The sequence below is a fragment of the Thamnophis elegans genome, chromosome 8, assembly GCF_009769535.1.
Source record: "Thamnophis elegans isolate rThaEle1 chromosome 8, rThaEle1.pri, whole genome shotgun sequence".
Classification (NCBI taxonomy): Eukaryota; Metazoa; Chordata; class Lepidosauria; order Squamata; family Colubridae; genus Thamnophis; species Thamnophis elegans.
The window spans coordinates 79,957,514-79,980,074 of record NC_045548.1 but is presented as its reverse complement, the minus strand read 5'-3'; the positions used below and the strand labels follow the sequence as shown (position 1 = coordinate 79,980,074).

Genomic DNA, 22,561 nt, shown 5'->3' with positions numbered 1-22,561 from the left:
CGGTCTAATCTGCGAAGCCCTAGGGAGAGGGGAGGTTTGCTCTCTCCCCGCGGCCGCAGCGTCGTCTCTTTCGAGGGGGAAATAAAAAAGAGACGACGCGGAGAAGGCGGCGGCGGCACGTGCTGCTTCTGCACCGCGCTCGCGCTTTCGCCTCAGCCCGAGAAGCCCGCCGACTTTTTAAAGTGTCCCCGCCCCTCGGAGGAGGGAGAAGGAGAAAGAGAGGCCGCTCAGCCAATCCGAAGGACGGGTTTCCAAAGCAGCCAATCGCAGCCGAGGTGGACGTTTGGCTGGAAAGGCAGGTGGCTCACCAGGTGTGTTCCACCGCCTCACAGGTGAGGGCGATTGGAGGCAATCGCGTGTCTGGGCGCGCGTGTCTTTTCCCCCCCCCCCTGTTCTCTGCTCTCAAAAGAATATCTAATCTATACATTTTAATCTGTCGCGGTTTATAACGCTGTACGCTATATATTCTTTTGTATATCTTTATATCTGTTCCTAATTTGTTAATCTTCTTTCATCCTTCATTTTTTTAAATCTCTGCCCCTATTATCTAGGCATTTATAGAATACTGAGTAATGGTCTGTTTCTCTAAAGGATTGTATAAATAATATTGTATAAATGCCCAGATAATGAGGGCAGAGGTTAAAAAATAATGAAAGAAGATTAACAAATTAAGTTACATCGTTAGGTACACTCTATTTTTTTTAATTACCATTTTATCTGTAGGTGTACATCTGTTGGTATAGAGTGATAAAGGTATAGAGTGTTATGGCACAGCTATATAAATAATGCACAATATCATGTATTTAAAAAGAGATCATATTATATGATTGATAACGGTTATGATTTGGGTGTATAACACGGTGTATATATTTCAAAAGGACTTGATAACAACCAGTATAGATACGCTGTTGCAAAATTGAAATTGTGATGTAGAATAAAGGAAAATGTACAATAAAAACAATAAAAAAGAATATCTGATCTGTGTAATCTATTTTATCTAATCCATCTATCTATCATCTATTTGTCTATCATTTATCTGTCTTTTATATCATCTGTCTCTCTGTCTATCTATCTACACACCACACACATTTATGCATCCTACACACAGACATAAATATAAAGCACTGTCCATTTTGAATACATCGTATTCATAGTGTAATGCCTTCTCTAGGTTTCATCCCCTCTGGGAACCCTTTGGACTACAAATCCCATGCGCCTGCCAGCCAGTGCTCACCCCTTTTGCGACAGCTGGCTCAGAACAATTTACAGAGGATTGGATCTTCCCTGGTTTTCCAGAGAGTCTCCCATGTGGACCTCAATGCGGCTGATGAGTTCCCCACAGCAATCCTCGCGGTTTTTCACCACCACCACGGAGATGTTGTAAGAGCGTCCCAGGTGCTTAGGCCTCATGCTTGGTGCGGATGCAGGAGCTGCGGCCCCAGTCCCCGCTGCAGTTCCCGTCCACGGCTTTGTCTGCTGACCCAAGGATCTCCTGGGGGTGGACGGAGGACTGGAAGGCCCGTCTCCTTAAGGCCAAATTCTTTGTCTTTACTCCTGCAGGAGAGAACGGAGGAGGCCCTGAAGGAGGACGGGCAGCAGGGGACCTTCAGGGAGGGAGAAGGGAAGGGGCAAAGCCCCCCCCCAGGGCAGCCCTTTTGGAGGAGACAGTGGGGTGGGTTTTGAAGGTGGGAAAGGGGTGGAAGGAAGGGAGCTGAGTTCCGTGCTCTGAGGTTCCTTTGCTTTGGGGGAGGAAACCTCCTCAACCTCTTGTCCCAAAGGTGCTTTTTTATTTCTCAAGAGGCAACTGGACTTTCCGGTTTGAAGACCTTTCGCTTCTCATCCAAGCAAGGCAGGGGGGATGGACTAGAAGACCTCCAAAGTCCCTTCCAACTCTGTTATTCTGTTCTATTCTATTCTTTGCTCTGTTCTGCTCTGTCATGCCATGCTATATTCTTTTTTTCTCTTTTCTTCTCTTGATTCTTCAGCTGAAGAAGCTTCTTGGATGAGGAGCGAAATGTGTCCAGTTGCCACTTGAAAAAAATAAATAAAACACCTTTGGGGTAACCATGGCCTGGATGACGGAGAACCTCCGTAGACATTCAGCAATGCACCCTTAGCCTCTTCTTCCTCCCTCCCTACTGTGCAACAAATTGGCCTGAGAGGAACTGGACCTCTTCTCAATCGATGCAACGCCATCTCTATTCAACCATGTTTTCATTCTGACTGGCCAGATTTCCCCATTTTAGATAATGTGACCTATGTAAAATTTGGCCCCACTGGAGACCACGTAGGTAGGAGGGGATGGTTTCATAGACAGTCTGAGGGGAGCAAGTCTCCATTTGCCCTGAAGTGCTGTGAGGCCACGTAGGGACCAGGAGGAGCTGGCTTCCTCTACTCCACACACCTGAGCACCAGGACTGGCCATGGAGACCCAGAGGAAGGTTGGAGGTACTTTCAAGGTTCTGCCATTCACCCAGAGGAGGATTCCTGGAATTGCTCCTCTGCCTGTTTCCTCACCTGCTCTACTCCATCCTATATATGCCCCTTCAGGTGAGTTGTTCAAAGGTGAGAAGGCCTGTGTCTTTGGCAGTGGAACAGTTGGCCTCCAGAAACCGTGGGCCCTCCAACACTCCAACATGTTTTAAAGAAGGGTCTAGACAGCCACTCATCTAAAATGGTATGGGTTCTCCTGCTTGAGGAGGGGGCTGGACTAGAAGACCTCCAAGGTGTCTTCCCGCTCGTTCTATTCACCTGGAGTCTCTCACTTGGCCAACCAAATGGAGGTGAGGTTTCAAGGTTGCTTCTCTTCAAGCTGCAATTTCTCCAGAATAGGGAAATTGTTCTGCAGAGGGCTCTTTTCCTGGGGCAACTCCTCCAGAGAGCGCTGCCAGCCAGTGGGAAGGGGCAGCGCTTGTGCTGGAGACCAGGGACCCAATCCAGACCAGGTTTCAGGTCCCCCACAAGTGGTTTTCCCATTGTTACTCAGTGTTGACAGTGAGCGAAGGCCATGTTACACACTCCACATTCCACAGGATTCCTTCCGTGTGTTAAGCAACTTCTTGAGAGGAAAACCCACGCATACTCCACACCTCCAAAGTCAACACAAGTGAGCTGTTTGCAGGTGCTGGAGAGAACCTGATCGCTTGCCCCCAATCTCCCTAGAACATGAGAAGAGAATATTTCCAAATTAAAGTTAAAAAAAAATCTTCCTGGCAATAAATAACAATGAAGTGCTTTACCGAGGAAAATGTTGAGTTCTTGTTCATTGAAGTGTTTGAAAAGTAACCAGAAAGCCGTCTTTTGAAGACAATCAACTGAACAGGAAGTTGGACTTGATGGCCCCCCAAGAGGAGCTTCCAAAATGCCATATAAGTGAAGGACAACTGCTTTCCGGGGACAGGAGACTCCTGGTTTGTACGATGAATGTACTGCTATGTACCTGGACAGGTAAGAGGATAGTAAGAACTACTCCCACCTCTGATCACCTGGGCTTTCCATTCACCCAAGTCTGGCCTGATGAGTGCCAGCAATACCCTTTACAGAATAACAGAGTTGGAAGGGATCTTGAAGGTCATCTAGTTCAACCACCCCCCCTACCCAAGCAGGAGACCCTGCACCATTTCTGACAAATGGCAGTCCAGTATCTTCTTGAAAGCCTCCAGTGATGAAGTTACCACGAATTCCGAAGGCAATTCCATCATTTGATTGCTCTCCCTGTCAGAAAACTTCTCCTTATTTCCAGGTTGAATCTCTCCTTGTTCAATTTCCACCCATTATTCCTTGCCTGGCCTTCAGGTGCTTTGGAAGATAGATTGACCCCTTCCTCTCTAGGGCAGCCCTTCAAATATTGGAAGGCTGCTATCACGTCTCCCCTGGTCCTTCTCTTCACTAGACTAGCCAGGCCCAGTTCCTGCAACCGTATATCATATGTTTTAGCCTCCCGTCCCCTCATCATCTTGGTTGCTCTTCTCTGCACTCTTTCTAGAGTCTCAGCATCTTTTTATACTGCGGTGACCAAACTGGATACAGTAGTCTAGGTGTGGCCTTACTAGGGCTTTGTAGAGTGGTATTAGTACCTCCCTTGATCTTGATTGTATCCCTCTGTTAATGCAATTTAGGATCACATTGGCTTTTTTGGCTGCCGCAGCACACAACTGGCTCCTATTTAGCTGGTTGTCCACTAAGACTCCAAGATCCCTCTCACCGTTCCTGCTATTAAGAAACTGGTTTCACCCCACTTTGGTTTACCCTCCTAATGTGATGTGCCAAATATTTGCTGTCATTTGTAAACCCTATTTTAGAAACTTAGAAATAGACAGCAGAAAAAGTGATCCCCTGAGCCTCCCTTTTGAGCTTGTGGGTCTCTTTTCTTTTTTCCTTAATTAATTTTTAATTGAATTGAATTTATTATATTTCTATGCCGCCCTTTTCCCCAAAGGGGACTCAGGGCGGCTCACAATCCAAGTCAAAGGGAGGGGGGGTACAAAGAAGGAATAAAAAAGAGGAACATGGCATGACCCCCCCCCCCTGCTCTCCTGGAGAGTACGCTTGGTTTCGTTGATCCTTGAGGCCCCCCTGGTGGTCAATGGATTAAATGTTTGGAAGAGTAAAGTGAAGGAATAACAGTGTGGGGGTTTTCTAGTCTGTCCCCCTGCTCCCCCTCCTCAATAGCATTCCAGACAAAGACCTGCCCATCCTCTTCCTGAGAGCCTCCAGGGATGAAGCATCCACAACCTCTGGAGGCTTCTTTCCTCTGATTAATTGTCCTCACTGTCAGGAACTTTCTCCTTAGTTTCAGGTCGCTTCTCTCCTTGATGAGTTTCCACCTCTTGCTTCTTGTCCTGATCTGAAGTGCTCTGGAGAATAGGTGGACCTTCCCCCCCCCCTTCTCTGTGGCAGCCCCTCAAACACTGTAAGACCACTATGGTCTCACATGTGCCGGGGGGGGGAAGAGAACGGAGAAAGAACTGAGGCACTTCCTTGGTCTCCCTGGACTGACCCAAAGGCCCTGCCCACCCCAGAGACCCCCTGCAATCCTCCAGGCATCCTTGGCTCTCCACTGCCCTTGCATCGGTCCAGAAATGGCATTCTGCCGGTTCGACCCCGTTCAGGGAAACCGGTAGCAGCAGCGGGAGGCTCCGCCCACCCGCCCAGATGTCATCACGGATGCTCTGTGCATGCACAGAAGCGCCCCACACGAGCTCCCAGTTCCGAACTTTATTTATTTATCAGCACAAATGCAACACAAATGTAACAAAGGCAACAGTAAAAATAATGGCTTTCTGTCTGGATGGTCTCTTGTGACGAGCCGATAGACAGAGAAAGGAAGCAGTAGGCTTCCTCCCATATTTGGGGCATACCAGGGGTTGTGACACAATACATACCTATTTCCCTGGCCCAGCTGATAAGGGAAGAGAGCCTGTGGTTTAGTGGCTAATATAACTGCCTGATATGTAACACAGCCCAGGTTCGATTCCCAGTGAGGGTATGGCTAGCTGATGAGAGCTAAATAGCTCGAAATAGATCTATACTAGTCTCCCTTTATTTATTTATCAGCACAAATGCAACACAAATGTAACAAAGGCAACAGTAAAAATATTGGGTTTCTGTCCTTGTGACGGTCTCTTGTGACGAGCCGATAGACAGAGAAAGGAAGCATTAAGCTTCCTCCCATATTTGGGCATACCAGGGATTGTGACACAATACATATATACATATATACATATATACATATATACATATATACATATATACATATATACATATATACATATATACATATATACATATATACATATATACATATATACATATATACATATATACATATATACATATATACATATATACATATATACAATCAATCCTTCCATCCGTCCAATCTTCCATCCTTCCATCCGTCCAGAGATACACACAGTCGTCATCTTAAATGCAAAAGTCTGGGAGTTCAGTTCCCAGGACAGGTTGAAACCTTGACAGCCATCCCTCTCTGAGGAGTCCCAATAAGGACAAAGTGGTCACACAGGGATTCCTGGGGATCCATAGATCAGATGACCTGAAAGGAGGAGGAGTGATGAGGATCAGGGAATAATTCCCTCAGTAGATACAAAGGTCTCCTTTTTAACCAAAGAACAAACAGAGGAAAGCTACAAATGCCTCCTAGGAGATCATTTATTTGGAGATAAATTGACATTTTGTGGAGTGTTGATCAACCGCCCCCCCCCCCCATTCAAGGTGTGGCTTCTCTACTTGGGGCTGTAGACCTCCAGTTCACAGATGGTCAAGGTGTCCTTCCTGGGTAAGTGGACATTGAGGTAGCGGCCTTGCTTCCCGTTGCAGGAAATGTTGGAGACGGAGCCTGGGCTGCTGTCCAGGATAATCCCACAGCTGTGGGGCAAGAGAGGTCACGTTAGGAGAGCTGTCCTGCTGGCCCCCACCTGCTGGTCACCCCAAGGAATGGTTTTTAATAAAACATTGCTTTCTCAGGGTCATCATCTTGAGTTTTTTCGAACCAACCTTGAAGAATGCTGCCGGCAAGCATGAGAAATCAGGAGATCCGTGGAGTTCAAAGATTATACAGGTGCATTGAAAGCGAACTGGCTGTAGATAAAAGCCAGCAGAATTCAAGGTGGGCTGGTCTAGGATCTCTTGTGGGCATGAAAGGATGCAAGACGTCTTTGACACCCCCTCCCCTCCCTCCCTCGGGCTCAGCCTGGTCATCTCCTACAGCTACGGTCATTTTTGGTCCTGCTGTGAAGAATGCTACAGTGGTCATCAAGGGCCACATGGATTTATCCAACCCAGTTTTCTCCCTGACCTGGATGGCTGCCTTGGCCAAATCCATCCACTGCACCTGGGCAGCTAATCAGTTCAAATAAACATATAAATAAAATCCCAGATCTAACGAGAGAGAGAAAGGAAACCTGAGCCATTTATTCCCCCACAACTGAACTTCTTTCTTTTGCTCTCTTGTTGGGGGGTGATTTACCCAGTTCAGAAGGAACCCATGTTCTAGATTTGCAACATATTAGATAGCAAAAATTAACAATCAGGTGGAGTTCGCACAGTCCCCCAACAATTGAGACCACAACTTAGCCAGTTGGTGTCAGTTCTTTCCCCGTCTCTTGGGGGAGCAAGAAGGGAGGTGATCTCACAATCTCCACACCAATGGACTCAGGACACCTTGGTCCCCAGGACAAAGTCGGCATCTCATACTCAACAGCACCCCAAAATCACCTGCTCTGTCTGTGGATTCTGTCTCTTCCGTCAATGCCCTAATTACATGGAGGACCCCAGTTGGGGATGACTTACAGAGGGTTGGCTGTTCCATAGTCCTGCAGAGAGTCTCCTAAGCGGACCTCCGCTTTAAACAGCCTTTGGTTACAGCAGTCCTGCCGGTTTTTCACCACCACCATCAAGTTTTTATGAGACTTCCCGAGGTCCATCAACCACCAGGGGTTTCTCTCTTGGTGGGTGTGAGTACAGGAGCCATTGGAATATATCCCGTTGCAGTTCCCATCCACAGCTTTCTCTGGTGGTCCATTGTGGTCGATGGAGGACTGGAAGACTGACTTCCCTAAGGCCAAATTATTTGGCTCTGAATCTGCAGGAAAGAATGGAGGAGACCCTTCAAGCAGAGAATGGTTGGGAGGAGGAGGAGGAGGAGGAGGAGGAGGAAGAGAAGGAGGAGGAGGAGGAAGGGATGAGGAGGAGGAGGAGAAGGAGGAGGAAGGGGGGAGGAGGAGGGGGAGGAGGAAGAGAAGGAGGAGGGGGAGGAGGAAGAGAAGGAGGAGGAAGGGAGGAGGAAGAGAGGGAGGAGGAGGAGGAAGAAGAAGAAGAAGAGAAGCAGGAGGAGGAGGAGGAGGAGAGGTACAAAGCCACAAGCGCAATGTTTTGGGGACACAAGGAGTGAATGTTGAAGACTGGGAAATGGGTTGAAAGAAGTGAGCTAAGGGCAATGCTACGTTCCTTTGCTCTTGGGGGAGGAACCCCTTGGCTTCCTTTTTTTCCACTCCCAGAGGAGATCCGGACCTCATCACAGTGGATTCAAAGAGATCTACATCAAGTGGCCTTTTACCCTGTGATGCTACCACCTGAGTGATTGGTTCACAGCCACCGGACAGATTAGGGAGAGGAAATATCCGGCTGGCCGGAAGTGCTGGGGGCAATGACACCCCTCCCCCAGTTTATCTTCTATTGGCTTGTTCCCCTGCAAGTGCCCCCAGGGCCCCCCCGGAGGCTCTGAAGTGTGGGCATGGGTTAGAGATGGGTTAGAGAAACAGAGAACACACATCAAGAGAACAAAATGCCAAGGGCCGAGGTTGTTGGGAGACACACACGCTGGAGTCCCTGCTCCCAAGGAGGTCTCACAATGGCTGTGCAACAGACGAGGGAGGTTCGGGGGTCTCGTGGCCCTTGTTCCCTTCAGGCAACAACCGTGGGAAGTGTTGCAGGCAGTGTGGTGGTATAAGATTAAGAGGAGAGTCTGGGAGAGGACGACTGGATGTTGAGATGGCAGGACCACCCCAATATCCACACACACAAACACACAAAGGTCTTTACGTGGTTCTTACCTCCAGGTGGAGGCCCGCAACTCTGAGCTGCTGCAGGGCCTGCCAGGAGGGTGGTGGCCAGCAGAGCCCCCCAGACGATGAGCTTCATCCTGCAAGCAAGGAGGGGAGAGATCAGGGAAGGCGTGGCATGAGGAGCTGGATGCCTCTACTCCACACACCTGAGCATCAGGACTGGCCATGGAGACCTGCCACTCACCTCCTTCGGTCTCTTGGCGATGTCCAGAGGGCTGGAAGTCCTCCCTGGAGGGTGAACAAGGAGAGCTTCTTTCCACCCGCAGATGCTTCAGGTGAGTGCGGACCTCCCTCTGACCAGCCTCGGTTGTATTCCCTTCCCCCCCAGGTGGGACTGACCTGACTCACAAAGTCCAAGCCAATCAGGAGGCCAGAGCTAAGGTTGGCCTCTTTCCCAATTCACGTGGACCTTTTGGTTTGGTTTGCTCCAAGATCTGCCACCAACTTAACAAACATGATCTTCTCTCCAGTATTCTCAACCCCATGACGATGACCCATCTCCAGCAGGGGTTGGCTTTCTCCCATAGCCAAAGACAATACACGGCTCTGTAGCAGGAATCTCTCCATTCCCCTCCAGCTCACAATAAGCTCTCAGAAAACACTAGGACACGTTACACAACCCTCGTTCTACAGGATTCCCCCCCCCCCTCTTTCCACGTGTTCAGGGATTCTTCTGGACAGGGACGTAATAGTCTTCCTGGCCAGATGCCAACTGGTTTCCACATCAGAACCTCACCATTGTCTGTGAGCCAAGAGCAACATGCATGTTGTTTTTTGCAAGAACCAACCATGCTCACACCTCCAAGGTCAACACAATTTCTGGTAGCTGAAAGAACCAGATCGCTTCCTCCGAATCCTGAAAGGCGCTATTATGTAAGAAGTGATTACAGTCTCTTCTGGAGTACAAGAAGCACCAAGATTTTTTTTTTTAATATACATTTTATTTTTATTAAACAGACCACATACACACACACAACAATAAAAAAAAGACAAAGAAAGCATCATCACATACAGCATGTCGTTTGGTTACAAGTGTTTTTACATTCATATTCTCGAATAACATTTACCATCACAGATTTTTCATCAAATTTCTGCTGCGTTCATATTTCTGGCGCTGAGAAAGCCTTTGATCGAGTTAACTGGCAATTCCTGTTGAAAACATTGCAAAAAATGCAAATAGGAGAAAGTTTTTTACAATCAATCAAAGCAATATATCAACAGCAAACGGCTCAAATTATAGTCAATGGAAGTTTAACAGACTCTTTTCAAATTGGAAAAGGTACAAGACAGGGTTGTCCCTTGTCCCCACTATTGTTTATTATAACTTTGGAAGTATTGCTGAACAAAATACGGGGCTTGGACGGTCTAAATGGAATTAAGATTAGGCAGCAAGAATACAGAGTGCGTGCTTTCGTGGATGATTTGGTTATAATATTGGATCAACCGCAGGAATCCAGTATGATCTTAATGAATACAATTAATCAATATGGTCAAGTGTCTGGTTTTAAAATAAATTTAGGGAAAACAAAAATATTAGCTATAAATATGAATACTAAACAAAAGGAAGAACTAGGAGGAATGTTAGGATGTGAAATAGTCAAAAAGGTCAAATATCTCAGAGTTAATATCTTAATTTCAAATGGGAAATTATATAAGTATAATTATGAACCACTTTGGCATAGTATACAGATAGAGATGAAAAAATGGGAGAAGTTGCAGTTATCTTTGTTGGGAAGAATAGCGGCAGTGAAAATGAATATCTTACCCAAATTCTTATTTCTTTTCCAAATGTTACCTATACTTAAAAAAGATGTGAATCTCTTAGAATGGCAGAAGGGTATTAATAAATTTGTATGGGCAGGAAAGAAACCGAGAGTAAAGTTAAAAATAATGCAAGATGTACGTGAGAGGGGAGGTTTGAAATTACCCAATCTAAAATTATAGTATGACGCAGTAGTATTATCCGTAATCAGTGATTGGATCGATTTAACCAATGATAGGATACTGAATATTGAGGGACATGACTTGGTATATGGCTGGCATGCTTACCTGTTATTTAACAAAAAAGTGGACAAAAATTTTAAAAGTCATATTTTAAGGAATGCTTTATTGCGGGTTTGGAAAAAATATCAACACAAATTAAATGACAATATACCCATGTGGGCAATTCCTAGACATGCAATAGAAAATATGAATATAGCACAAAAACAGGATAGAATTACTTACAGACAGCTTCTTACCCTGGAAAGGGGGGTATTACAACTAAAATCCTTCGAGGTACTAAAAGAGGAGAAGGTAATTCAAACATGGTTCCAGTATGGGCAATTACAGGCCAGGTGGAAAATGGATTAAAAAATTGGTTTTATCCAAATTGAGGATAATCTATTTAAACAAATAAGAGATCAAAGCTTAATGCATATAAAGAGGATATACAATGTATTAGTACAGATGGATTCTGAAACAGAATTACTTAAAGATTGCATGATAAAGTGGGCTCAAAATATTAAAGAACCAATAATGTTGGATACGTGGGAAAGAATTTGAGTAAGAAATGTGAAATTTACACAAGCCCAAAACCTCAGAGAAAATCTTTACAAGATGTTCTATAGATGGCATTTAGATCCTAAAAAATTGGCTTCTATGTATTCGAATTTACAACCCAAATGTTGGAGATGTGGTTCTCTTGATGCTACATACTTCCATATATGGTGGACTTGCCAAAAGGTTAAGGCATTTTGGATAAAAATATGGTGGATTATACAAAATATTCTTTAAAAAAGGATAAAATTTACTCCTCAGTTATTCTTGTTAGGTATAATTACTGACTGTACAGCAGTAGAGGTTAACCTGATTTTGCATTTAATAACGGCAGCAAGACTGTTGGTGGCGCAATACTGGAAGAAGGAAGATTTGCCTACGACCCAAGAATGGACATTGAAAGTCACAAATTTAGCTGAGATGGCTAAAATATCTGCATATCTTAAAGACCATTCAAATGAGAGATATAAACGAGACTGGAAAAAATGGATCGATTATATTCAAAATAAATATGGGACTAAGAAATTCCAGATAGCCTATCCTTAAGATTAGGAATGATTTAAATTGTCTAAAGTTAGTTTAGCGAGGAGGAGCTAAGTTCAACGCAAAGATGTTATTAACTTCTTACTTTTATTTTTTATCAATATATCTTAGACTGTGGTTGTTAAAGATCTATGCCGTGTACGGGTTCTGGGAAGTCGGGGGGGGGGGGGGGTAGGTTGTGGGGGCTTGGGGGGGAGGGTGGGGGGGAAGTATATTAGGCTTGATTTTAAAGCAATATGATTGCACATGTATATTGTCCTCTCTTATAACATGATATTGCCTATGTAATAATTTACATGTGATTATATGTTATGGAAATGGTTAATAAAATTTTTTATATAGAAAACAAAAAGCTCTCAGAAAACACTAGGACACGTTACACAACCCTCGTTCTACAGGATCCCCCCCCTCCTCTTTCCACGTGTTCAGGGATTCTTCTGGACAGGGACATAATATTCTTCCTGCCCAGATGCCAACTGGTTTCCACATCAGAACCTCATCACTGTCTGTGAGCCAAGAGCAACATGCATGTTGTTTTTTGCAAGAACCAACCATGCTCACACCTCCCAAATCAACACAATTTCTGGTAGCTGAAAGAACCAGATCGCTTCCTCCGAATCCTGAAAGGTGCTATTACATAAAAAGTTATTACAGTTTCTTCTGGAGTACAAGAAGCACCAAGATTTTTTTTATATATAAATTTTTATTTTTATTAAACAGACCACACACACACACACACACACACAACAATAAAAAAAGACAAAAAAAGCATCATCACATACAGCATGTCGTTTGGTTACGTGTTTTTACATTCATATTCTCGAATAATATTTACCATCACAGATTTTTCATCTAGTATAATAAATACCTCACTTTCATTGTATAGTATATGTTCAATTACAATTAGTATTATTTTTTTCCCAATAAATCATAATTCCCTTACTTTCTTGATTGTCTATTTGATAACAGAATACCTTTATATAATCCTCATGTGAAAGAAACTTTTTTTTTTTACCAACCATTTATATTTGTATGTCACTATTTTCAATTATGCATAATTCCACCAATCAACTATTGGGTATTCTTACGTTCATTATTATCCTTGTACATCATACATTCAAACAGAAATCTTATTCCTTCATTTTTCCACAAAATATTCTAAATAGTCACTACATATATATACCAATTTTTAATTATTCCCTTATTAGAATTATTTATCAACAACAAGATATCATTGTAATATATTCTTAGGGTTATACATTATATCACCAATCCTCTATCAAGTATACATAAAATCATTGTTATCCTTTTTAAAACAAAAAATTCTAAAGTATTCAATTCATAGATGTATCAGTTTTTCATTGTATCGTTGTTAATCTATTTCACAGCATAATTGTGTTATCATTTAACTCCTTCAGTTAAAACATGAGTAAAACATTTTTCATTTCCAAGTTTTCCCCCCCAGCCACTGATAAAATAAGTCCCATATCTTATAAAATTGCTTGTCTTCTTGTTCTCTAATTTCAAATATCAATTTACTCATTTCAGCACAGTCCATTATTTTTCGAATAACTTCTTCCTGTTTTGGTATTGTTTCATTTTTCCAGTTTTTTGCAAATACGATTCTGGCTGCTGTTAACACGTTTACAATCAGATATTTTAAATCTTTATTATAGATTTCTGGTATGATTCCCAATAAAAAGACCTCTGGTTTAAAGTCTATGTGTTTGTGTGTCATTTTCTCCAACCATGTGTGGATTTTAGTCCAGTATCTTTTAGCTTCAATGCAAGTCCACCACATGTGGTAGCATGAGCCAGGTATCTGATGACATTTCCAACACTTTTCTGATTTATTCTTGGACATTCTTGCAATTCTCGTTGGGGGTAGATGCCACCTGTAAAACACCTTATACAAATTTTCTCTATATGCAGTAGACATTGTCATTTTATAGTTTTGAGACCACAGTTTCTGTCATTTCTCTAAATCAATCCCATACCTAAAATTTTCTCCCCAAGCTATCATAGTTTCTTTAACTTGTTCTTCTTGTAATTTAACCTCCAATAAGTATCCATATAGTTTTTTAATTACTTTTTCATCAGTACCTGTTAAGATTTTATCTAACTCAGTCATTTTATTGTAAAAACCTTTTGATTTTCTATCTTCATTATATCTAGATTGTATCTGTACATATGAATACCAATTCATTTCTATCCCTTCTTGTTTCAACTCTTGGATAGATTTGAGTTCACCTTCGGCATTCAATATTTCAACATATCTAACTGTTTGTTCCTTTTTATATATTATTGGATATGAGAATGCTTCATTCGTTGATATCCAGACTGGAATTTTTAACTGATGTAATCTTTTAATCTTTTCCCAGTTTAATAACAAAGCCTCCCTTATATAATGTCTTCTAAAATAGCCATGTGCTTTAGTTCCCTTATACCATAAAAAAGCATGCCATCCCAACCGTAAATCATGACCTTCTACATTCAATAGTCTAGAGTTTTTTAGTGTTATCCACTCCTTAATCCACATCAAGTTTGTTGCTTGGTAGTATAACTCTCAATCAGGTAAGCCTAATCCTCTTCTAATTCTAGCATCTTGTAACAGTTTAAGTTTTATTCTAGCTTTTTTCCCTTGCCAAATAAACTTCAAAACTATTTTATTTAGGTCTTGAAAAAAATCCTTACCCAATCTGATTGGGATTGTCTGGAACAGGTATAAAATTCTAAGTAGAATGTTCATTTTAATTGTAGAAATTCTTCCCATCATTGATAGTTGTAAATTTTCCCATTTCATCAAGTCAGTCGCAATTTGTTGCTTTAGTCTAGTATAATTGTCCTCCTTGAGAGTACTGCATCTAGGTGATAAATATATCCCCAAATATTTAACCTTACTTGTAATTTGAATCTGCTAGTGGATCTTCAAGAATAAAAACTAAATCATCTGCAAACGCTTGTAGCTTATATTCTTCTTTTTTAATTTTCATTCCTCTTATTTCTTCTTCTTCTCTGATCTTTCTGTTTAAAACTTCTAATGTTAAGACAAAGAGTGCTGTTTAGTAACTTTTGTTATTCTTTCTTTTTTTAAAAAAAAGTTTAAATGGAAGCTTTAGTACTGAGTTGATGCAAGCTAACAAGCTAACACAAGCTAACGCTGCCATCCAGTGTTCTTGAAATATTGTTACCAAAAATTTCCCCTGTAAACCGTTTGACCAGACTGAAAAAAATCAGGCTTTATTTATGCAGCTGGAGCTTTTTACTAGCTGGAATCCTACCTTAGACTAAATAAGAAAGCAGCAAAGGAAGCTGAGAATGACCTTGGAAAGACTTTTATCTTAGGGGGGAAAAAGACTGAATTTATTTGTTCTAGCTTGGTGGCAGTTTTTATATTATTTTTATATTATCTTGCTGGGGAGATACTGACTTTTTAAAACTCCTTTTGACTTTTTGACTCCCTCCCTTCCTCTCTTTTTTTTTTTGGTGGCTTGAAGTATTTTTGTTTTTTGCTTTTTTTAACCCTATGTTTTCTTTCTGAACTCTTTTCCTTTTGAAGATATTGGGGCATCAATGGAGGGCTCGCCTTAAATTCTGAGCAAATTGGGCTGAAGAGTTTTTTCCCCCTTTCTTTTCCCTCTCCCTCTCTCTTCTTTTTTCTCTCCTTTACCTTCTTTCTTAAGTCAGATTTTCACTCTCCCCCCCTTTTTATGCCCTTTTTCTCATTGCATTTATAACCTCTCACCTTCAAAAATTGTTGAGCATGAGTAGAAAAATAACTCCTGTTGGCTCTACAACGACAACCCCTGCCTCCTCACCTGCGGGAGGTCAGAGGTCAATACAGTCAATGCTTCAGCAAGAAAAAGAGAAAGGAGCAAACTTTGAGGCAATCATGCAAGCAATACAGAAATTGCAAGCAAGAGTTAATAGCAGGGATGTAAAGAAGTCTGAGAGTATAGAAAAAAGAATGGAGACAATAGAACAACAAAATCAAAGCATAGTACAAAAAGTTGACAAAATGGAAGGGAAAATGGAAAATATGCACAACTGGATGATGAAATATGAAGACAGGATTCAAAACATTGAAGATAAAATTCAAGAAGGAGAGAAGAAAACTGAGAAGTTAGACAGTAGACTGAGCGACATGGAAAGGGAGAGTAGTGGAATACTAAAATGGGAGATGGATAGGTCTGAATTTTTCTTAAGATTTCAAAACATAGAAGAAGAAAAAGGAGAGAACTTAGTACAGATAATATCCAAGATTCTGACAAACGTATTAGAGATACCCCAAGAGAAGATGATGGATGGCATAGACGAGTACATACAAGATATGCAATGAGAAATGCTCTTCCAAGGGAAGTTCATGTAAGATTTACTAAGAAAACAATCAAATTACAAATTCTACAGAAAATGAGAGATAGAAAATTAGAATATAAAGGCAAGGAGATTGTAGTTCTCAAACAAATTCCGAGAGAGGTGAGAGAGAGGAGAAGAGAATACCAATTTCTGACTAAAGTTCTGATTAAAAAAGGTGTTAATTATAGATGGCTCATAACAGAAGGTCTACTATGTACATGGCAGGATAGACACAGGATAGATACAATTGATAAGGCAGAAGCTTTCTATGCAGAATATTTTAGAGAAATGGCTGAGAAAACTGGGAAAGATGATTTTGTGGCACAACAACTGAGACTGAAAAAGCAGAAGGAGCTGTAGGTGGAATTGAGAAAGAAGAAGGTGCGGTGGGAGGTGTAAGCTACAGAGAAAAACGAGAACCCAGATCTATTAGAGCTATAAATCCTGAGAAAGTGGTGGCCTTTCAACTCCGGCGGTCCTTGGATGAAACCGATTATCTGGACTCCTTTCAGTCTGGTTTCAGGCCTGGTTACAGCATGGAAACTGCTTTGGTCGCACTGAGTTTTTTAAGAGAAGGGACAGGTAGCTCAGGGCCTGTGTGTGCACAATTGCAAGATTTGTGGGTGAGTGCATGTGTGCCATAGCTCTCTGTGGCATCAACAGTATTGTGTGGCACCTGCAAGACTGGTAAATGTGTCATCATAGAAATGTTTGTTCTTTGGAGTTTTCTGTATTTATTTAAAACATTTATATAGCCACCCATCTTATACCAATCTTGGGAAAGTTGCCATTAAGGCCGGGGAAACAGTTGTCAACAGGAAGGACTGAATGACTCTCTATAAAGCCTTAGTAAGGCCACACCTGGAGTCCTGCATCCAGTTTTGGTCACCACACCATAAAGAAGATGCTGAGACTCTGGAAAGAGGGCGGAGAAGAGCAACCAGGATGATGAGGGGACCGGAGGCTAAAACATACTATGAATGGTTGCAGGAACTGGGCCTGGCTGGTCTAGGGAAGAGAAGGACCAGGGGAGACAGGAGAGCATCTTCCAATATTTGAGGGGCTGCCACAGAGAGGAGGAAGGGGGTCAAGCTATTCTCCAAAGCACCTGAAGGCCAGGAAAGGAATCATGGATGGAAACCAACCAAGGAGAGATTCAACTTGGAAATAAGGAGGAATTTCCTGACAGGGAGAACAATCAACCAACAGAAGTTGCCTTTGGAAGTTGTGGGAGCTTCATCCCTGGAAGCTTTCAAGAAGAGACTGCATTACCATCTATCAGAGATGGTGTAGGGTTTCCTGCTTGGGTGGGGGGTTGGACTAGATGACCTACAAGGTCCCCTCTGTTAATCCAAATTCTGGGTTCCTGCTGGAGACAACAGACAGGGTCTGTGGTGGGGATACACTGAAACGCCCACCTCCCACAAAGGGTTTTCTCTCTAGTTCACCAGCAGACGCCCTGCCAATTGCAGAAAAAAAGGGGGGGATCTCCCCTCCCTTGGATGACCAAGTATCAGAGGAAATCCAAGAATGCATCTTAGTAGCCCATTTATTTGGATTTTTGGAGATAAATTGGCATTTCATTGGAGCATTGATTCCCCCCCCCCATTCAAGGCGTGGCTTCTCTACTTGATGCCATAGGCCTCCAGTTCACAGATGGTCAAGTACTCCTTCCTGGGTAAGTGGACACTGATGTAGCGGCCTTGCTTCCCGTTGCAGTAGATGGTGGTGATGGAGCCTGGGCTGGGGTTCGGGATAATCCCACAGCTGTTGGGCAACAGAGGTCACGTTAGGAGAGCAGCCCTGCTGGTCACCCCAAGCTCACCCTGAGGACACAGCCCCCCCCCCCTCGACTCCTCCAGGGCAGCCCCATTTCAGCATCTGTCCAGACCCCGCGACCTCCGCTGCCTCTGGTGTTGGGCCTCCCTTGTGCTTCTAATATTCCGATTAATTGGAGATATTGACCGAGTGGGAAGACCTATTGAGGGGATTCCCCGGGGTGTGGTTCTTCGATTGCTCTATCAAATCTCTCTTTTGCTCCCTTGCGCAACAGTTTCTCTAAGTGGAACCTAATGATCGAGTCCATCTTTCCTTGCGGGGTCCTCTAGTGCTCCCTGAGCTTGGTGGTTTTCTTGAAGGGGTTTCATTCAGTGATGAACCTGCAAGATCCTGCACTGATGAGGCTACTAAGTTGGGTCATGAAACGTCTCTGCCACAAGACCAGAAAGGTCAGAAACCCCTGGTTCCCCTCCCCCTCCTCCCCCCCTCCTCCCCGACTCTGCAATCCCCACTCCAAAACGCTTTGGAAGCATATTTTCCACATCAAGAGCATCTCTTTGAGGTGCATGGACCAAAATCCAAGTAGAGAAAGCCCTTTGTACCACAGCTACATGGCCTCATCTCAGGTGCTTTACCCAGTTCAGAGGGAGCCCTTGTTCTACTGTAGATTTGCAACATAAATGACAGCCAAAATTAATAATCAGGCAGTTTTCAGGCCTGCAGCCCTCTTTTCTTTTTAATCTTTGGCCTGCCCCACTTTCTATTCTTCTGCTATGCATTTTCTATGGTGGGAAAACCATAGAAAATGTATGGAGTTAGATGCAATGTAGCCATAACAACATTCTTTCTAGAAAGACAAGGTCATCCTTTGTCTCTGCACCTGACCGGAACTGGATGGGTGGAACTGCCAGCATGGTAGTGGGAGATTGGACCGTGGGATGGCCTTTTGGTTGTGGGGGAAAGTTCTTGACCTTTCAACTGAGTGGGGAAAACAGAGAAGCTTTCAGATTCGGGTTTTCCCAGATGTGCCAACATAGCTCTCTTAATCGATTGGGACTTTCAAGAATCCTTTGCTTTGGACTCTGATTTAATTTTGGAGGCTATTGGGGAACTTTGACAGCCAGTGACGTGCGGTGAGGTTTATGGCTGGTGAGGCAAAAAGAAAGAAAGCGGCTTTTGGCCGCCCTGCCACTATGTCCGACATAGAGGCGGGATGGCAGGGCGGCTTTTGACTGCTTTCCCACCTCTATGTCAGACATAGTGCCGGGGCGGCCAAAAGCCGCTTTCTAGAAAGAAAGAAAGTGCCAGCCTGCCAGCAAAGGCAGGTAAAAGACCCGCCTCGGGTGGCGGGCTTCCCTGACACAGAGAAAGAAAGCTGGCGGGCTGCCCTCCCTGCCTCTCCCTCTGAGTGAAGAAAAGTGCGCACGCACACATACACATACACATGCACACACACACAAATTACTTACAAATTACATTAATTTTGAATTCCTCCTCCTCCCTCCGACCCACATACCTTTTCCAGCCGTGTCACAGAGGATTTCAACTCTGTTCTTGGCTGCCATGATGAAAATGTAAAAGGAAAAAGGCAAGAGCTGCTGAGGTCAGGCTGAGCTAGTTGCTGCCAGAGTCCCCAATGGATGACTCTGCTTAACTGTTTAAAAAAGCCTCTAAAAAACCCGCCCTCTACAGGAGGAGGCGAGAGAACCAAGTGCCTCATCTACATAAGGAATTTTTCGGCTTTTAACCCTTGCTTAACTCTGCTCGAGTGATCAAAAAGTCAGACTAAATGAGGCATGTGGTTCTTCCGCCTCCTCCTGTAGAGGGCGCTTTTTAGAGGCTTTTTTAAACAGTTAAGCACTAAGCAGAGTCATCCACTGTGACTCTTGTAGCAACTACCTTAGCCATTTTCCTTTTAATTTTTTTTCTTTTCATGATGCCAGTGGTGAGGCCCTGCCTCCCCTGCCTCCCCTAACTGCACGTCACGGTTGACAGCAATATTCACACAGTCCCGTCCCCCGCCCCAACAATTGAGACCACAACTTAGCCAGTTGGTATCAGTTCTTTCCGTGTCTCTTGGGGGAGCAAGGATGGAGGTGATCTCACAATCTCCACACCAATGGACTCAGGACACCTTGGTCCCCAGGACAAAGTTGGCATCTCATACTCAACAACACCCCAAAGTCACCTGCTCTGTCTGTGGATTCTGTCTCTTCCGTCAATGCCCTAATTACATGGAGGACCCCAGTTGGGGATGACTCAAAGCGACTTACAGGGGATTGGCTCTTCCATGGTCCTCCAGAGAGTCTCCTAAGCGGACCTCCGCTTTAAACAGCCTTTCGCCACAGCAGTCCTGCCGGTTTTTCACCAGCACCACCGAGATTTTATGAGACTCCCCCAGGTCCACCAACCACCAGGGGTTTTTCTCATTTTTGGTGTGGGTGCAGGACTTTTGATACCAATCCCCAGTGCAGTTCCCATCCACGGCTTTGTCTGCTGACCCAATGATGTCATGGGGATGGATGGAAGACTGGCTGGCCGGCTTCCCTAAGGCCAGGTTTCTGCCGTCTACACCTGCAGGAGAGAATGGAGGAGAAGGTGGTGGGGAGAAGGAGAAAAAGGAGGAGGAGGAGGAGGAAGAGGAAGAGGAGAAGAGGAAGAGGAAGAAGAAGAGGAAGAAGGAGGAGGAGGAGGAGGAGGAGGAGAGCCACAAGATCACCCTTTCTGCGGGGGCTGGGGGGATGAGGTTTGAAGGCTGTGAAGGGGGTGGAGGGAAGGGGGCTGAGCGCAGCTCTCCATGTCTTTGTTATTGGGGGAGGGATGACCCCTCCTTGGCCTCCTCTTCCTCCCTCCCCACTTGGCTGCAAATTGGCATGCAAAGAACTGGGCATCATCACCACAGATTCCATGAGACCCCAACGGAGTAGCCATTGAGCAGGGTTTCATTCTGACCGGTCAGATCTCCCCCTAGGTATAAATACAGGCACAATCGGTATGGAAGGTTGCTCCACCGGAGGCCTCCTGGGCGATGGAACTGCCGCCGGTGGGCAGACGCGGTAGGGCAAAGGGTCCAGGTGGCCTGAAGTGCCATTCCCCACCCCCACCCCACTTTCCAGTCCAAATTGATCTCCCCAGTTCTCTCCAGGGGGCACCCAAAGGCCGTGGAATAGGAAACCATAGAAGGTACGTCCGAGAAGGAACCTAGAATCCTAGGGCTGGAGGGGGCCTTGGAGGTCTTCTAGTCTAACCCTCTGCTCAAATAGGAGACCCTATGCCATCCTGGTCAAATGGTTGTCTAACCTGTTTTTGGAAAGCCTCCAGTGAGGGAGCATCCATAACTCCAATAGAACTAGCCCTTAGACGTATACGTCGCTTTTACTACCCTCTCTAAGTGCTTTACAGAGTCAGCATATTGGCTCCAACTATCTGGGCCCTCATTTTAGCCACCTCAGAAGGATGGGAGGCTCAGGGCCACACCTGGAGAACTGTAACCAATTTTGGTTGCCATAGTACAAAAGAATGTTGAGACTTTGGAAAAAGTTCAGAGAAGAGCAACTAAGATGATCGAAGGCCTGGAGACTAAACCATAGGAAGAATGGCCGCAGGTTTGGGGTCTGGCTAGTCTAAAGACAGCAGCCTTCCAATATCTCAGGGGCTGCCCCCCAAAAGAGGGAGTCAAGTTATTCTCCAAAGCCCCCGAGGGCAGGTCATGAATCAATGGGTGGAAACTAATCCAGGACAGAAGCAACTTAGAACTAAGGAGAAACTTCCTAACAGCGAGGGCGATTAACCATTGGAACAGCTTGCCACCGGAAGTTGTGGGTGCTTCCATCAATGGAAGTTTTTAAGAAGAGACTAGACAGCCACTTGTCTGAGATGGTATAGGTTGTCCTGCTTAATGAAGGGACTGGACTAGAAGACCTCCAAGGTCCCTTCCAGCTCTATTCTATTCTATATAGAGGATCGAACTCCTGGCAGTGGGCAGAGTTTGCCTGCAGGACTGCATTCTGGCCACTGTGCCACCAATGGAAACGAAAGGGCCAAAGTGCCCACTTTGTGGAGGAAACACGCAAGCCGGAGGCCCTGGTCTCCCAAGGCAGACCCTTCCTTCCCCTTCTTGCTTCCAAGCAACCGGGCACGGCCCCAGGTACGTTGGAGGCTACTGAAGGCCCCTGGAGATTCTCCGTCCTCCAGGTCCTGGTTGTCCCAAAGGAGCTTTTTTCCCAAGAGGCAACAGGACTTTCTTGGGTTTTTCCTTTGAAGGTGTTTCGCTTCTCATCCAAGAAGCTTCTTCAGTTCCATTGGATGAGAAGCGAAACGGCATCCAGGCGAAAGTCCAGCTGCCTTTTGAAGAACCGTGGCACGACAAAACCGCGCTCGACTAAACCGCGCCCGATTAAACCGTGTCGCTGACGCCATCAACAGGGCGACAACAGCCAGCGCGGAGAAAGAAGGGCGCTTTAAATAGCGCTATGAAAGCAAGCCGATTCAACTTAAGGTAAGGGTTAGGTTTAGGGTTAGGTTTAGGGTTAGGTTAAGGGTTAGGGTTAGGTTAAGGGTTAGGTTAAGGGTTAGGTTTAGGATTAGGTTAAGGGTTAGGTTAAGGGTTAGGGTTAGGGTTAGGTTTAGGGTTAGGTTAAGGGTTAGGGTTAGGGTTAGGTTTAGGGTTAGGTTTAGGGTTAGGTTTAGGTTTAAGAGCCAAGGTGGCGCAGTGGTTAAATGCAGCACTGCAGGCTACTGCTAGATCAGCAGGTCAGCGG

At 44.5% G+C, this 22,561-nt stretch overlaps 1 protein-coding gene across 1 annotated transcript in view; it reads right to left on the bottom strand.

Moving 5' to 3' along the window:
* Positions 1 to 21,309, bottom strand: part of LOC116512083 — a 76,464-nt gene extending 55,155 nt beyond the window's left edge. Inside the window, 9 exon segments of the mRNA XM_032222358.1 lie at positions 5,972 to 6,055; positions 6,250 to 6,387; positions 7,312 to 7,603; positions 8,574 to 8,662; positions 8,770 to 8,813; positions 14,352 to 14,379; positions 17,652 to 17,789; positions 20,075 to 20,375; positions 21,279 to 21,309. Of these exon segments, the coding sequence (XP_032078249.1) occupies positions 5,972 to 6,055; positions 6,250 to 6,387; positions 7,312 to 7,603; positions 8,574 to 8,662; positions 8,770 to 8,813; positions 14,352 to 14,379; positions 17,652 to 17,789; positions 20,075 to 20,375; positions 21,279 to 21,309 (1,145 nt within the window).
* Positions 21,310 to 22,561: the final 1,252 nt, after the last annotated feature.